The sequence below is a fragment of the Anguilla rostrata genome, chromosome 2, assembly GCF_018555375.3.
Source record: "Anguilla rostrata isolate EN2019 chromosome 2, ASM1855537v3, whole genome shotgun sequence".
Classification (NCBI taxonomy): domain Eukaryota; kingdom Metazoa; phylum Chordata; class Actinopteri; order Anguilliformes; family Anguillidae; genus Anguilla; species Anguilla rostrata.
The window spans coordinates 71,877,464-71,894,122 of record NC_057934.1 but is presented as its reverse complement, the minus strand read 5'-3'; the positions used below and the strand labels follow the sequence as shown (position 1 = coordinate 71,894,122).

The window sequence follows — 16,659 nt, the reverse complement described above, 5'->3', positions numbered from 1 at the left end:
TGTTTAAATTATTATTATTTTTTTTTTCATAAACGTATTAACACATTGCAGGTTTTGCTCTTTCTCATTTGTTTTGTCTTTGAGTTCTTCACTGTCTACCAAATAGTTAGTTTTAGTGGCCACGTGTCCACACTTTAACCTATTAGGAGCCTATTGATTCACCTCAGTCTTTAATATGATAAATTAAATTACATTTTACCTGATTCTATGCAAGTGTTTGCAGTATGGCACGGCGTGCATATGCTACTTTTATTATTCGTGGAATGCATATGCATTTCTGACATAATGTGGCTTAAATGTAAAAGAATCCCCTGTAAACATGAAAAGCACCTAATTAAGAAAAACCAACAGCGTGTTAAGATTCTGGGATGCAACCGTGGTTCGATGGAAAACCAGCATACGGGACTGAGGTTGGAAACCACTGCTGTAGATTGTGTTTATACACAAAATGTATTTCATTTTCTCGAAATGCAAAACGTTGCCAAAACAAGTTAGACTCCCGTGCGGCCAGACGCATGGCCACCTAGCTGACTGATGAGGTGTATACATCATAGCCCATACCCAAAAAATACATTTTCAAAATGTTCAGGTTTCAAAAAAAGAAATGTTTGATTCATTTAAAATAATCCAACCTGGCACATTAATGTCTGGCTGGACAAGTATTGAAAGCATTTCTATTTGTCGAGATGGATAGCATGAATTTATGAGTATTGTTTTACGTCCGTTGTTTCGGGCTCTTTGAACTCGGACTAAAGTCTTCCGCGAGCCAATATCAGAGTCCAGCGCCCTCACGTGGAACGGGAAAGCAGAAATCTATACACATGCACACACTTTCTCATTGCACTCTCTCTCTCAAATGCATTAATCGTATGAGTTACCCTACGTCTAGTTCCTTCTGGATTACTCAGTGAAAGCTGTATTCGAACCGAATAACGGTGATAAATACCTCCTATTGTCTGCCAAATGCCTGTAATGTAATGTAATGTCTATTGTTAGTAATAATAGCGGTGCAACAGGGAATGGTAACGAGGGCAGCAACAACAGTATTTGTTCCGCTGATTTAATTAATCAGTAACTCTGTATTTCCGACTTCCACTTCAGAAAGCTCTGAAAATTAACTCTAGTCTGTTCAACTGTTTTTTTCGCTCGGGAATCTCATTGCGCCAGATGTGCATCAAGAAACATTAACTTTGACAGCGTCTTGTTTGTATTCTTCCCTTATTATCCAAATTAAAGATCTACTAGCGTTGTGCAAGATGACGGGGAAACTGTTCAGCACTAATCCTCCAGGAGATTACTAAACACTGAAGTCCGAAGTCTAAAAATGCAAAGTCGTGCACTGAGTAATAGCCTACCCGAATATTCTATATTTGCATGCATGCATTTAAATACGCACACGTGCACGCACACAATTTTGAGCAATCCGAGAATCAGCCTCGTCTCTGGAAACAGAGAGCCCGCGCTGAACGTGAAAGAACTGTTTATCTTCGGATTTTTCCTCCGTGTGCTTTACATGCGGCTCCGGTGTTCCAGGCTGCTCAGATCCTGACGCAAAAGCCAGCCGAGCACCTGTTACTTCCCCCCCCACCACCACTTCTCGCGCTCCGGGGCGCTGCGTACCCGTGACGCGCCGTGGAGGAGTGGTCACAGTTCTGCTTAAATATCCAGCCCGCTGCGCAGTCGGACTCAGAACGGCCACAGTGCTAAAGCAGCAGCGGGAGATCTCGGGATACTCAGTTGAATAAAAAAAGTAGGAGGTCGACTCTCGTCTACCTCTCTCGCTCGTATATTTCAACGCGTTCTACACATCCCCAAATCAAAGCAACTATTTTCCAAAATGATTAAGAAAATGACGCCCTCTGAGAATGAGTTTGACATACCGGCTAAAAACTGCTACAGGATGGTAATTCTGGGTTCCACAAAAGTTGGAAAAACGGCTATCGTGTCCCGGTTTCTCACCGGCCGGTTCGAGGACCAGTACACGCCGACCATTGAAGAATTTCACAGGAAATTCTACAGCATCAGGGGGGAAGTTTACCAACTAGACCTGCTGGACACGTCCGGAAACCATCCCTTTCCCGCAATGAGAAGGCTGTCCATACTCACAGGTAAGCGTCTTTTCTTCTTTTTTTGCCAAAATCGAAAAAGAAAACTACATGCAGTTTTACGGTCTTTGCTCCTGATAGACAAGCAACGAACACAACCATTTGCCACTTTTTCCTAAGTTGTGCACAGTTGTTGCTTTTTAAACCACCCCGAGGTTTGCTGCAAAAATCGATGCAAAGATTTCATTTTTTGAAACAGTCTTTTTAATAAAACATTGTTTTCCTTCTCCGCAGGCGACGTCTTTATACTGGTGTTCAGTCTGGACAACAGGGAGTCTTTTCGGGAAGTACAGCGCCTGAAGCAACAGATCTTCGAGACCAAATCCTGCCTGAAAAACAAGACTAAAGAGAACGTAGACGTCCCCCTGGTGATCTGCGGGAACAAGGGCGATCGAGAGTTCTACAGGGAGATCCAGAGGGAGGAGATCGAACAGCTGGTCGCCGGGGACCAGCAGTGTGCCTACTTCGAGATCTCGGCCAAGAGGAACACTAACGTGGACAAAATGTTTCAGGCTCTCTTCACCATGGCCAAGCTGCCGCACGAGATGAGCCCGGACCTGCACCGCAAGGTCTCGGTGCAGTACTGCGACATGCTTCACAGCAGAAAGTCAATCAAAAACAAGAAATTCAAAGACAGTGACGCGTATGGGATCGTGGCGCCCTTCGCCCGACGACCCAGCGTGCACAGCGACTTGATGTACATAAAAGAGAAGGCGATTGGCGGCGGTCAGGGGAAGGACAAAGAGCGGTGTGTCATCAGCTAGAACCGAACCAGGACTCGGCAGTGCACGAGAACCTCCTATTCAGACCGCCGAAGCCGTGCTGGCGTAGACTTGATGCCTGATGCGCGAGAGGTTGTTCCCGCTTCCCGTGGCGCGAAAGCGAAAACCGGGAGAACTGGGATGCCGAAAGACGCCGTGCGTTTTACAAGGGGCTAAACTCTCCGGCATGAATCGTGAGACGCCTGGCCAAACTGTTGCGCGCGTGATACCAGACTTTAATCGAGAATGTATTATTCTGTGGGGTACAGACCGCTTGAAATGTGATGTGGCTTAAAGAAATCAACTGACACTCTTTCCAACATGGTGTAAAATGTGTTCTTAAAAAAAATCTTTATCTGCCTTTGCTGACAGGTGAAACTCCATGGGTGGAGTGCAATGTCCGGAATACTACTGTTTACATTTTGTGATAGGCTATGTATATATATATTTTATAACACTGAACTTGAATGTTTGTTGCAACCTGAACAAATCTCATCGTGAATGTATATTTATTATGTCAACGTTGACCTTTTCTAAAATAAAAAATGTAAAAATAAAAATCTGTTGCATCATTTTGTACTTCATCTCACTGTAAATGAAATACCGATACTCTGTTATGTCCGCTCTCGGCAGGGCTGAACTCAAATACCTGGTTATCCGTTTTAAAAGGCAAGTTCAGAACTTGTCTTGCTTACTCACGTTGAAACGCGCAGCTAGTTTAAGTGAAATAACCTTTTTCTCAAGGCACATTTGCTAGGATGAGCAGAGGATGCTGGGCGTTTGAGGTCTGAGACGTGACGGACTACGGAAAAACGCACTTGCACACGCGCATGCACGCATATATACAGTACCTACACTGCAGTAAAAGAGACCATATACGGTTACATGTTTATAACCGAAAGGAACATTCGAAATACACTTCGCAAACGGAACCATCATACTTCAGATTGCCAGAATTAAATGAGTGATATCTGTATTGTAGTTTGCAGAGGCAGCAACGCGCACCAATCAAATAGTAAACCTTCAGCAGTGTTCAAACAGCAAACGTGATTGAGAGAATCGCTCGTGCGCCGTTGTCAGTCAAATCGGATTATTTAAATTCTGTGTACTGGTCGACCCTCCTAATGTATTTGAAAAGATACTTTTAATGCTAGTACACACGCGTAAAGGCTCGTGCACAGCTTACAGTACGTTATAACTTCAAAGGCATTAAGCGCGCATCACAAACCGTATCTCTGACGGTTCTATAGGTTGTTCTGGTGGAAATGCGAGTCGGAAAATCTCAATGTGCATTTCACCGTAATATACAGGATAGCCGAGAAGGAAACGCATCCAGGGTTATATAACTGGAGTGCGCATCAAAGTTACACCGACGCTTTAACATAATGGAAGAGTAACTCCAGAACAATCGCCAATGCGCCTGACCAGTATATACTGATCCATTTTATATAGTGACCTCAGACATCGAAGATAGCCTCTGGTAAAACTGGTTAAGCTTTAGCTACTTTATTAGTTTGCATTGTACGATAAATACATCATTAGAAAGATACAAAAAGGGCCCTTACCAAAAAAAAAAAAAAAAAAAAAGAGGGAAACTTTTCTCATGTAAATCTCGTAGAAAAGGGCTGGTTTATCCACATGACCCGACCGACTTGTGCCTCAGGGGCAGCGAAGAAACAGATAAAGAAAACAGTACCATATTTGTTCACATAAAACAGTAAATCCTCTAAGAGCGCTTTTTCTTTTTTCTTCTTCTTCATCCAGCACTTGGAAAGAGACACTGGTGAAGCACATCAGCAGGTTTGCAGCTGGACCACATGCACGGTTGGTGGAGGGGGACAGACGGGGGGGGGGGGGGGTTTGGTTGAACCATGAGGTTCCCTCTTTTCACTGTAAAGCACTCCGTGATAATAAAAACAGCACTACATGAACACAGCCAATTTCTGTAGTTCACATATCTACACCCCAGGTCCTGAGTTAACCCTTTAAAGTGTGAGTTCACATGTATGAGAGTAGAATGTTCTCAACCGAACATTCTTACGCTGATATCACAATTACTACTGGCCACTGAAAGCAATGGAGTTCTAGAACACTGACTCACTGAATAAAACATTCCAAAAAAAAAAAAAAAACTACTCTTCAAAAGGGTTAACTCGCCTGGTCTGGTTAACTGGGTCTGAACTGGTTTAAGTTGAGAACAAAAACAACCAGCAGTGCTCTCCAGAAGCAGGTCTGCAAGGCTTATCTTTGTCCATCTTGAGACGTGTGTACCTAGGTCACGTCCGTCTATGGCAGTGGTGCCCAGCCCTGTTCCTGAGGATCTACCATCCAGTTGGTTCTCACTCCAATCCTAACAAAGCACATCTCATTCGACAGCTGGAGATCTCATCGAACTGCTAAGTCGTAGAATACGCTGTGCCAAATTAGGGTTGGAGTGGAAAACCTACAGGACAGTAGATCTCCGGAAACAGGGTTGGGCAGCCCTGCTCCAGCTGTTGAATGAGGGCGTGCTACAGGACAGTTGATCTCCAGACGCACCGGTCTAGGGCGAGTCCATCCAGGGGTGGTGCCACCTGGGGTGTGTCCGTCAGGCGTGCATCCGCTCACAGCCAGGCATAGGAGCAACTGCCGCCCGCACAGTGTCCCCGCGCGGCTCTACGCCTTGGGGATGTCGAACATGCACAGGCTCTTGTACTTCTGCAGCAGCTGGTTCTTGGTGCGGACCTGTTCCCGTAGCAACCGCAGCCGCCTCTGCTGCTCCTCCGGGCTGAGGTCGATGCCGGGCATCCCGGCGATCTGCTCCCGCGCCTCCTGGATCTTGGTCTTCAGCTTGCTCAGCTCCTGGTGCACCTCCTGGTTGTCCTTGTCCATGCTGGAGGGAGAAGAACGGAGGCAGGCAGACAGCCAGCCAGCCAACCAGACAGACAAACAGACAGACAGTTAGCATTCAGCAGGCGCCATTATCCACAGCGACTGAACACAGTTTGCAGTTTTTTCCTGCTGTCCATTACAAAACGGGTTGTTTCGATCCTGGATGCCGATTGGCTGAGACCGCGTTCTATAGTGATTGTAAAACCGCCACAGTAACAGTTGGAAACAGTATCACTCAAAAAAGCGCACAAACCGTCACTTACAAATATTATATAAAAGAGAAATAAATGCTGTGTCATTAATTGTTTCTACATGTTATAACGGTTTTATAACAACAATACGGCACAGGAGGCCGTGCTGTATCGTGAATATCGTCATGGCTACAGAGGTCTGCTGGCTCTCTGCAATGCGTCATGCCCAACTACTCCCCAGCAGCCGTGAGTGTATTCCCCACACGGCACGGCCTCGAGTGCCGTATTGCAGTCAATACAGATGGATATTTCACTGCAGCAGTACAGGTTTAATTCCTTGTCCAAGGGTACAACAGCAGTACCCCCCCCCCCCTCACTTCCCGAAAATCAAACCACCAAATTTACACTTCACCACGATATGATACAATTTCGCCTGAGACAACAGCTTGATATTTGGCAATATCACAAATTTTGTGACGATATGGTCCAAAACAATCCAACAGAGTAAGAAACTAACAATACATATGATCCGGCTAACGCAATCCTGTTAGCCTACATCATGCAGACACAACCAAAATGACGCTGACAGCGCAAAAACTTACTGACCGTAACCCTCGAGATTCAAACCTGCAAGCTTGGGAGTCACAAGCCTAGCTCCCTAAACCATTATACGATTACATCACAGCCATTACATCACACTCGTTTTAGCAGACTCTTATTCAGAGGCACTGACGTTTGTTGGGAGACACCTGAGTGCATTCAAGCTGATTAATATGAGTAATGGCACCAGACCCGGCTAACAACCTGGGGAGATTCGGCCGCAACGACGTGGACTGTATGCAGCAAGGGGTAACCGAGCAACGACGTGGACTGTACGCAGCAAGGGGTAACTAAGCAACGACGTGGACTGTACCCATCAAGGGGTAACCAAGCAACGACGTGGCCGTACAGCAGGGTAACGACAACGACGTGACTGTACGCAGGAAGGCGTGACAAGACGTGTGGATGTACGCAGCAAGGGGTAACCGAGCAACGACGTGGACTGTACGCAGCAAGGCGTGACCAAGCAACGACGTGGACTGTACGCAGCAAAGGCGTGACAAGCACGCGTGACTGTACGCAGCAGGGTAACCCAAGACGGGACTGTACGCAGCAAGTGACAGCAACAAAGTGACTGTATGCAGCAAGGGGTAACCGAGCAACGACGTGGACTGTACGCAGCAGGGTACCGAGCAACGACGTGGACTGTACGCAGCAAGGGGTACCAGCAACGACGTGGACTGTACGCAGCAAGGGGTAACCGAGCAACGACGTGGACTGTACGCAGCAAGGGGTAACCGAGCAACGACGTGGACTGTACGCAGCAAGGGGTAACCAAGCAACGACGTGGACTGTACGCAGCAAGGGGTAACCGAGCAACGACGTGGACTGTACGCAGCAAGGCGTGACCAAGCAACGACGTGGACTGTACGCAGCAAGGCGTGACCAAGCAACGACGTGGACTGTACGCAGCAAGGGGTAACCCAGCAACGACGTGGACTGTACGCAGCAAGGCGTGACCAAGCAACAACGTGGACTGTATGCAGCAAGGGGTAACCGAGCAACGACGTGGACTGTACGCGCAAGGTACCGGCACGACGGACTGTACGCAGCAAGGGGTAACCGAGCAACGATGTGGACTGTACGCAACAAGGGGTAACTAAGCAACGACGTGGCCTGTACGCAGCAAGGTGTGACCAAGCAACGACGTGGACTGTATGCAAGAAATGCAAACTGCGCCATATAGACGTCAAAATCTCAGCACGTCACTGGCCTGTAATCCTGAGTAAACACTGCCATTCAAATTCGCGCATAATATCAAGTTCAAGAGTGTCTCATTTAGGCGTACGCCGGCCTCAATAACAAGCACCCTCTGTTTCTAGTTTCTGCGCAAGGAACACACGTTTCCTTGCGCGCATCCCATTGGCCAAAACGCCTCTGGCTGGCTCTGATTGGACTTTGTAACCAGGAAGCGGTAAAGGGACAAGTCTGAAGTGTAACTTTCAGCCAATCGTTGACCTCGATGCTTGTGCTTGTTATTGAGGCCGGCGTACGCCTAAATGAGACGCTCTTGAACTTAGTATTATGTGCAAATTAGAATGGCTTGTAATACAGTAATTTTAGATAAAATAAACGGTGTAGTGATTTTCAAAATGGTGAATTACCTATACCTAGAAACTTTCAAGTCTCGTACAGTGTTTTTCCACACCGTTTGAACATGAATGGCCGTGAATGACGTCTGTCTGGACAAAACGTGAACAAACACGATATCTCAAAAATAAAGCAATTTTGGGAAAAACGGTCGAGGTTTATGTAAACTATGTGGCCGATGTTGACAATGACATGTAGTAACACTGGTATGGTCCTTTAAGTGTTTCAACCACCAAAAATGCAGAGTTAAATTTTTAAAAATGCAAACAATACACGAGGTTACTTGTCATCATTAATTAAACAATGTTTTTAATGGATTAGGCCTAAGTTAGTGTCTATAGCCGCGTTTCCACCGCAGGAACTATACCCCGGAACTAGGAACCTTTTGAGGAACTCAGTGCGTTTCCACCGCAGGAACTAGGGTCTAAATTTAGTTCTGGGGGCTTTGTTTTACCCCCCAAAACGTTCCTGCTCGGGGGGTAGTACTTTCCGAAAGTACAGGAACCTTTTGGGTGGAGCTTGCAGCGCTGAACATTTCTGATTGGTCGAGTACTCGTAGCATTTGTGTTGTATTTATTTTCCGCCATTACCCGCCATGTTTGAAAATATGCAGCGGCAAACCAATTTATTTTCATAATAACTGCATGTTATGCGGCGCAGTAGCCTACTTTTGGTTATAGCCTGTCAACGTCTTGGAATTATAACGTGTGCTCTTCTGTTCTTTTCTTGCTTTAGTATTCGTTTTATAAAATGCTAAGCATTCGTGGTGGGACAGCATATTAGGTAGGCTACCAAAACATTCAAACGGATTAATTCGGTTGCTGAATATTTTCTTCCGGATTTTCTTTGTTAGCCCGTTGTAATTGACTCAAAACGTTTGATACAGTTATGTGAGGTATGCGGTAGTTCTGCATAATTAACATTGGTGATACAGTACAAGCAAACTGGAAATCACCTTCCGCACTTTTTATCCGGGTAAAATAACAGGTTAATTCTAGTAATCTTCCCTTTAGCTTTTTCAGACTGCCGTAATTTTACTCAATTTTACTGCCATTTTTCAATTCCACGAAAAGACCAGGAAGACTATGGACTCATTTATGGTGCATGGTTCGCATCTGGAGGGCACACTTCGCTGCTCGGCTAGCAGTAACTTCGAAGGAAAGCAAACGGTGGCTGTACCACTACTAATTTACATTTTCACGCAAGTCCGAGTTTTCGTTCTATTCTTGTCATTTTGGGATTAGCCTATATGGAATTGACGACGAGAAAGTAATAAAACAGCAAATTGTTTACAACGTGTGCATGTTTTCTGCTGTTAATTAATGTGTTTGAGAGGATATATGAAAATCAATAAATACAAAAGTAACCATATATAGTCATTGTTGGTAACCCGTTGTATATAAGTGGAATAAACCCCCTCGGGCTGTCCCGGTTATTAGAAAATAATGTAGGCTACTTCGGTGGTAGTATGGCGTTACAGAAGAAATCATATGACAGATGGACCGATGACAACGTCAGTGGGCTAATTTGCCTAATCTTCGCGGTACTTTAGACCCCGGTGGAAACGCAGACAACCATTGGCCGAAGAAACCTTTTAGTTCCTGGTAAAGTAGTTCCTGGGACTGAAAGTTCCGGGTAATTTTGGTGGAAACGCGGCTTATGTTTGAGTACTCCGCTCTCACCCCTCCCCCCACCGCTGCACCCCTGCTAATTCTAAGTGTGCCTATCGCTACAACTCATTCAAAATGTTCCTGCAACAGCTCATCGCCTTCTGAACTGTTCTGCGTCTCTTCTGGAGCCTATCAGTGCTGATTTTACCCATCTTGCGCCCAACGTCACTGCCAAGGCCATTTATAAAACGATAAGACACTCGTTCCTGTGGGACTCCACTTCCCACAACAACCTGCTCAGATGTTGTCCATTTTATAACTTTTCGTTTTTTTGTTTTCGTTTTTATTCGGTAGCCACTTCTGAATCTGCGTTGGAGATAGCTCCTTTTAATTCCTGTAGGTTTTAGTCAGGTGAAAAACGTATGTCATAAGGTCTACTAAAGAAAGATAAAAACGCACTCATCCCTTGGCCAGTACGAGAAAAAAAACGCATTACGTAGAGATGGGTCAAAACTCAACAGCAGAGTGCGTAAGGCGCTGATTTTGTAACCCGAACATCCCAGCTTACGAACCTCAGCGGTCATTTAGAGCAAGGTGGTACCTCTGTTGCGTCACTAGCTAACGTTTCGAAATCGGACAGCACGTCAAGTGAAACCAACTTATCTCACTGTGCGTGCAGCGAAAACTAGCCTGAACAGGCAACTAACATTAACTGGGCGGTTGAGTTCTCGTTTGTGCGCTCTAACCTTTTTGTAATCGTGCGTTTCATTAAAATCAGGCTCTACTGTTCGACTGAATCAGCCTGAAATGCTTTCTCGCACCCGTTCAGCTGCGACCCGTGCGCTTTTATTCATGGCAGCATAGTAGCTAAACGACCAGCAATCACAAGCCGGAAAAAAAACATCCACGAGGGTCTCATAAACATATGATTTGTGAAGTTCGATCACAAAAGCACCTAGTCTGTGGTGTAATGTAGGCAACGACAGAAACCATCCAGTTCACCAAACAATAAGTTCCAGACAAACCACGGTCGCTTTAGCCAAAGACAGTGAACTAGCTTCGGTACCACCATATCGTGTTAGCGCTAGCATCATGCTCAGATTAGTAGCCAACCCTTAATACAACACACGGGGATGAATAGAAACGCATTAAGTGTTTCTTAAAACGAGCGCAATTTAACGCATCCGTCCAGCGAACTCTTTTACACAGTGTGGGCAACATCATATAACTGTTATACAGCTGTGTCCGGGTCCGCTGTGTTCTCAATACCGTTCGCAATCGAACGCTTAACAAATAAAGTGTTGATTTGCTATGAAACACATCAAGCAGCAACACGTTTTACGAGAGGTTTTGCTGCCACTTTACCATTTAATTATGTCGTGGACCAGTGGAAGTAAAGAACAGTCTTCATCCTCAGGCTCTTGCTTCACCGTAACCGTCGCCATGATTTTGTTTTTTGATCTGAATGGCGCGCACACAGTACATCATCAATATGCGTCACTTTATGACGTCGACTAGGTGTCAGGACTTTCACACGGTGTTTGTAATGTTATTAATATAAAGACGCAAATGCGAAACAATAAAAGCTATTACTGTTGTGTAAATTATAGAATAGCTTTTTAGAAAAAATAATTGTATTATAAAAAAGGAAATTCTTCATATCGTTTGTTAATGCTTGATAAAAATCCCCATTAATTCTCATAAGAAGAGATATTCAGCATTTGTTTACTTTGGACTGGTTCCAAATTTGTATGCCAATTTAGATTTTCATTTGAAAATAAAAGAGACAGAGTGCACGCGTGTCTGTCCAGACCTGTGCGCATGGAGCATGTCTGCATGTTGGGGGGTATGCAGAGGTGCACGTGCACACATCAGAGGGCACTTGACATTTCATTGGTCTTGCAGATAAATCAGACCTTTCACGTTTCGCTGCGCACGTGGCTCCGGGTCTGTGACATTCACGCTGTCTTCACCCTTTAAACCGGCCGCCCAACTGAACCATCATCAACTGATGCTTTTTTTTTTTGGCTTGGACTGCTCAAGAGAGCAGTTAAGCTTCTTTTCACATCCAAATTCATTTATTTACTTATCCATCCATTATTTATACCCGTCAACAAATACACAAAGAAGAATAAAAAAATGAATGAATGAATGAATTAATTAACAAAGGTAGCACTGTCGCCTCACAGCAAGAAGGTCGTGCATTCGAATTTGGCCAGGGCCTTTCTGTGTGGAATTCGCATGATCTCCTCGTGTCTGTGTGCGTTTCGTCCGGGTGCTCCGTTTTCCTCCCACAGTCCAAAGACATGCAGACAGGCTAATTGGAGACTCTAAATGTGTGCGTGAATGGTGTGTGTGCCCTGCGATAGATTGATGGCCTGTCAAGGGTGTATTCCTCCCTCTCGCCCAATACACGATGCGAGGGGCTTCAGCACCCCCTGCGACCCTGCCCAGGATAAGCGGGTATAGATAATGGATGGACCCTGCCCAGGATAAGCGGGTATAGATAATGGATGGACCCTGGCCAGGATAAGCGGGCATTGATAATGGATGGATAAATAACTGAATAAATAAATTTAGATGTGAAAATAAGCTCAAATAACTGCTCTGTTGAGCAGTCCAAGGAATAAAGCATTAAAGCGCACTAACATCGCAGAAAGCACGCGTGGGGCAAGCTTTTTAAATACAGAGAGCTTTGTTTCTTAAATCATTGTCAGAATTGTTGCACAGTTTTTTAAAAATGTATATTTTTATAAAACTGACCAAGTAATTGACTTTTAACCTGCTGTTTTTCAATACGTATAAACATCCTTGATTCTTTGTTGTCTTTTCTCGATGTCATACCTCTCTCCTGTTTGTGTTGGTTAGCAACGCTGCCCTCATTGGTCAGAGGCTCGGTATGGTTTGTTTAGCTTCCCCCAGACGAACAAATGGCAGCCCATAACATTCCGATTACGTTGTTTGTGTGAACTACAAACCAGCTGGGGTTTCCCGGGCATCTCGATGACTCGCAGCAGGGAATGATGATGACATCATACAGGGGAATAGTGAGCTTCACACTGCCTGTCCTGGGAATCACTGACAGCGAGCTCTGGAGGCATCAAAGCCCGGGGGGACGGAAATCCGCTTCGGACAAAAGTTTGGCTTCTTCCACAAAAGAATGTCGTGCAGCTGCTTTCAAACTGTCCTAAGTTGTTTAGTTTTCTCACTTACTGTATTTCGTTTAGTTAAGCAGGGTAGTGCTTGGGAACGAACATATTCGGAAAGTTGGCGGCTGTGACGGATTCAGCAGTGCGGGACATTCCTGTGGTCCCTTGGCGGGTGTACACTTACATGCATATACAGTGAAAGAAAAATGACTAAGCATAAAATGATGTCATACAGCAAAACATCAGATGGGGGCTGGTGGTAAGTGGCTAATGTCAAGTGTGTCAGTGTTTTGACATCAACAACAACGATGATGGTTATCATATTTTTTTTTTAAAAATCCAAAAAGCAGTGAGTGGCATATTTAAAGCAAAGGCACACGTGTTAGTTGTTGGTTTGCAATCCGGACGCATCCGGAACATGCCGCATTTGGTGCTGCTCTGTCTTCCTTTAGAAACCACTCTGTGTCGTTCCGCTCCTCCTGAACACGGCCCTGAGTTGCTCAACACACGCACACTTATTCAGCCTCACTCCCCCCCCCACCACCCAAACCCCCAACCTCGCCCCCTTCTCCCTACCCCCCCCCCCACCCCAAACACATGGTGGATAGGCCCTGTCCGCGATGCTAAGCTAGGCCGTGCATGGCGACCACGAAGCAAGGCGATCAGATCTGCTGTTGTTTCTGTCTGCAGAAAAGTCAACTGGACAGCCCCCATCTACTTGCAGGACATGACTCGATTCTATGTGCCTGCTCGACCACTCCGCTCTGTGGCAGCAGGGCGCCTCGTAACCCCTCCCACCCGCCCAAAGGGATCACAGAGCTTCTCCACCCTAGCTCCCCAGTGGTGGAACGAACTCCCCGTCCCTCTCCGAACCTCCCCCTCACTACCCATCTTCCGCCGTGGCCTGAAGACTCATCTCTTCAGACTATACCTAGACTAACCACCACCACGCTGTATATTTCACTCTAAATCTCTCCCCCCCCCTTTTTTCATGACACTTGTTACATGTTGCCCCATCCCAGAACTTTTTGGTAATTTGTATTCTTCTGCCTAGTTGGCTTTGCAGAGGTTAGGTCAGAATAGTGTTCACTGTGTGAACTAAACTGTGTTCTTGCCTAGAAATAGCTGTACAAAATAAGTATTGTACCTTACTGAACCTGTGTTTAGCAGTTGTCTATGACCATGAAATGCACTTTTTGTACGTCGCTTTGGATAAAAGCGTCTGCCAAATAAATGTAATGTAATGTAATGTAAAGTCCGGACAAATTTGCGCAGATCAGGTAATTCCACACAAGGGGGTCAGCAACACGGACTGTGAGAAAATTAAACCCATTTTTTTTTTGTTTTTCTACTGGACTCAATTAAAGCCTAGAGAGGAAGTCTACTCACTCAACCGGAGAGCCTTTTTTTTTTGTTTTTCTACTGGGCTCGATCTAGAGAGGAAGTCTACTCACTCAACCGGAGAGCCATTTTTTTTTTGTTTTTCTACTGGGCTCGATCTAGAGAGGAAGTCTACTCGCTCAACCGGAGAGCCATTTTTTTTCACAGCTGGAAATTGTCCATTTTTTGGGTGAATGAGTAAACTGACGTTAGTTAGCGGACATCCTTACATGGTTGAACTTTGCATATCTTACGTGTAAACTGATTTACACAGTCGGCTATATGATTAACCAACACCACGCTCTGTCCTAAGAGCACTGGTTAATATCCAGGGGTTTGTGCAAGACGAACAGCTTGTGCACTCTTTTAGCTGTCCCAGGCAATATAGGCAGTTGCCTAGGGCAGCAACTTGCTAAGGGTGGCACAGTGTGTGCAGTTTGTGGTCCTGGTTCGGTAAGCGTCTCCATCCTTTCCCCATTCTCCTGTGCAGTATTTGTTTTGTTTGTTGTGTTTCTGAATTTGCATCATTTCAGAACATGGCAGCACGTTTCCTTTTTGTGTGGTAGCTTGGGTGGGTGGGGGGGGGGGGCACCACTTGGAATTTAGCATTGGGCACCAAATAGGTTCTGACCCCCACCTTACTAACACTGATGTCCCCCAATTTTGCAAGTATCTCTGAGAGTGTCTGCTCAGTGATTTGATTTTAAAGTAATAAAATGTAAACTGGAACTGAGGGGTATGGGGCCAAAATAGATTTTAAATATAAACTGGAAGGTCATATGGTATCAACAGCATTTTTCCAGTTTTGCTAATTATTTTAAATGATATCTATCTTTTAATTTATTCCATACTCCCCTTTTTGTTAAAAAATATAAAAGTGTGTTTGCTGTAATTGCGATTAGGAGTGGTAGCTCCCTTTCACACACTAATACAGCATGGTAGCCAGCTAGCTAGCGGACACTGTGTAGTATGCCAATACACATAACCCAATATGCTAACTCCTGAATTGATTGCCCAATGACGTGCTCCGAATCGTGCAAATGCTTTTATGTAGAATTCTGTCACAAACTGTTTTAAAGTAGCACAGTATTTGTTACTTAATATTCACAGTTACGCGTCGCCCGGGGACCAACTCTAGTTCCAATGCCAGTGCCTTGGTCAAGGGCAATGGCAGGAGCGCACCCAGGGGCAATTTAGAGTCTCCAATTAGCCTAACCTGCATGTCTTTGGACTGTGGGAGGAAACCGGAGTACCCGGAGGAAACCCACGGGGACACGGGGAGAACATGCAAACTGCACACAGAAGCGTCTGGGCGGGGGCCGGAACCCAGGGCCTTCCTGCTGTGAGGCAACGGTGCTACCCACCACGCCCTAAGGAGTTTTAGGGCGCGTCTGTAATCCCTAAACACAACAGACGTTTGATTGGTAAGTAGCTCCATTAGTGTGTTGTTTTCACGTCAAAAGTCGCGACTATCTAACGGGCTGTGAATTGGGGTGCCTAATCCAGCTCTCTCTTTCTCATCTTTGCCTGGGAGCTAATGGAGCCCGTCACGTGACACATTTTAGCTTGTGAGTCATCGCTCTCGCTCGAGTGTGGGGGGGGGGGGGGGAAGGGGGGGGGTAGAAAAAACGCAGTTCTAAATAAAACTCTGCAACTCTCTGGATGGGTTCGGTACAACACATCCACCCTGAGGACACCAAAAAACAGTCCACACGATGCATAAAATCTTTATAAACAACACACAGTGTCCCGGTGTGGTCCAGGTTTACACACACACACACAGCCCTGACTCAACAACATGTCGTGCTTCCACAGATTTGCGCTTCATATCAGTACCGGGCGTCGCTGACAGGCAGCCTGAATGCGTCTGTCGGGCCGGCTGACGGCGCGGTCGATTCCAGCGTTCCTCAGTGTTTGCGTTTGCGCAGGCTCTAAAAGTGTCCGCTGCCAAATCGCCCTTCCCGTCGAAAACCTACGGAACAGCGTTATGTAATTCGTTTCTTTTTTGGTGTGAGTCACTTTAGACGAGAGTCAGCTGAACGGAGGTAATCATGGTAATTAAACGGAGCCGGACTTTAAATTAAAACCTCGGAGCCCCAGCTGGACCCGCGACCTCGACACCAGACACGGCATCGGCTCCCGAAACGGCAAATGGAGCCAGCTCTGTTTATCTCGACTCTCGTGGTGCTTGTGTGTGTGTGTGTGCGTGTGTGTGTGCGTGTGTGTGCGTCTGCGTGCGTGTGTGTGTGCGTGCGTGTGTGTGTCTGCAGCTGAAAAGCACACGCAATGATTTGTGCTTTAAATTTGCAAGAGTGACAAGTTGACAACATGTTGAAGTTGAAGTGTAAGACTCGGGAATCGGCCACCTGTTGGGACCCAGCAGGCGTGTGAAAGAGAAAAGA

At 45.8% G+C, this 16,659-nt stretch overlaps 2 protein-coding genes across 2 annotated transcripts; one reads left to right on the top strand and one right to left on the bottom strand.

The window, feature by feature from the left end:
• The first annotated feature begins 1,676 nt into the window (after positions 1-1,676).
• LOC135249096 (dexamethasone-induced Ras-related protein 1-like) lies at positions 1,677-3,426 on the top strand. The gene is made up of 2 exons (XM_064324369.1): positions 1,677-2,108; positions 2,340-3,426. Exons 1-2 carry the CDS (start codon positions 1,838-1,840, stop codon positions 2,867-2,869), a joined length of 801 nt encoding a protein of 266 aa, XP_064180439.1. The 5' UTR covers positions 1,677-1,837; the 3' UTR covers positions 2,870-3,426.
• On the bottom strand, positions 2,118-11,244 carry med9 (mediator complex subunit 9). Its single transcript, XM_064324371.1, has 3 exons — positions 11,094-11,244; positions 2,205-5,738; positions 2,118-2,171 (listed from the first exon to the last, which is right to left on the bottom strand). Exons 1-2 carry the CDS (start codon positions 11,171-11,173, stop codon positions 5,522-5,524), a joined length of 297 nt encoding a protein of 98 aa, XP_064180441.1. The 5' UTR covers positions 11,174-11,244; the 3' UTR covers positions 2,118-2,171; positions 2,205-5,521.
• Between the last annotated feature and the right edge of the window lie 5,415 nt (positions 11,245-16,659).

Excerpts from the sequence above, each read along its gene's own strand:
- LOC135249096 (XM_064324369.1), top strand. The coding sequence starts at position 1,838 with ATGATTAAGAAAATGACGCCCTCTGAGAATGAGTTTGACATACCGGCT. Across the intron at positions 2,109-2,339 it reads AAGGCTGTCCATACTCACAG|GCGACGTCTTTATACTGGTG; the intron begins GTAAGCGTCTTT and ends CCTTCTCCGCAG.
- med9 (XM_064324371.1), bottom strand. The coding sequence starts at position 11,173 with ATGGCGACGGTTACGGTGAAGCAAGAGCCTGAGGATGAAGACTGTTCT. Across the intron at positions 5,739-11,093 it reads GTCCACGACATAATTAAATG|CATGGACAAGGACAACCAGG; the intron begins GTAAAGTGGCAG and ends TTCTCCCTCCAG.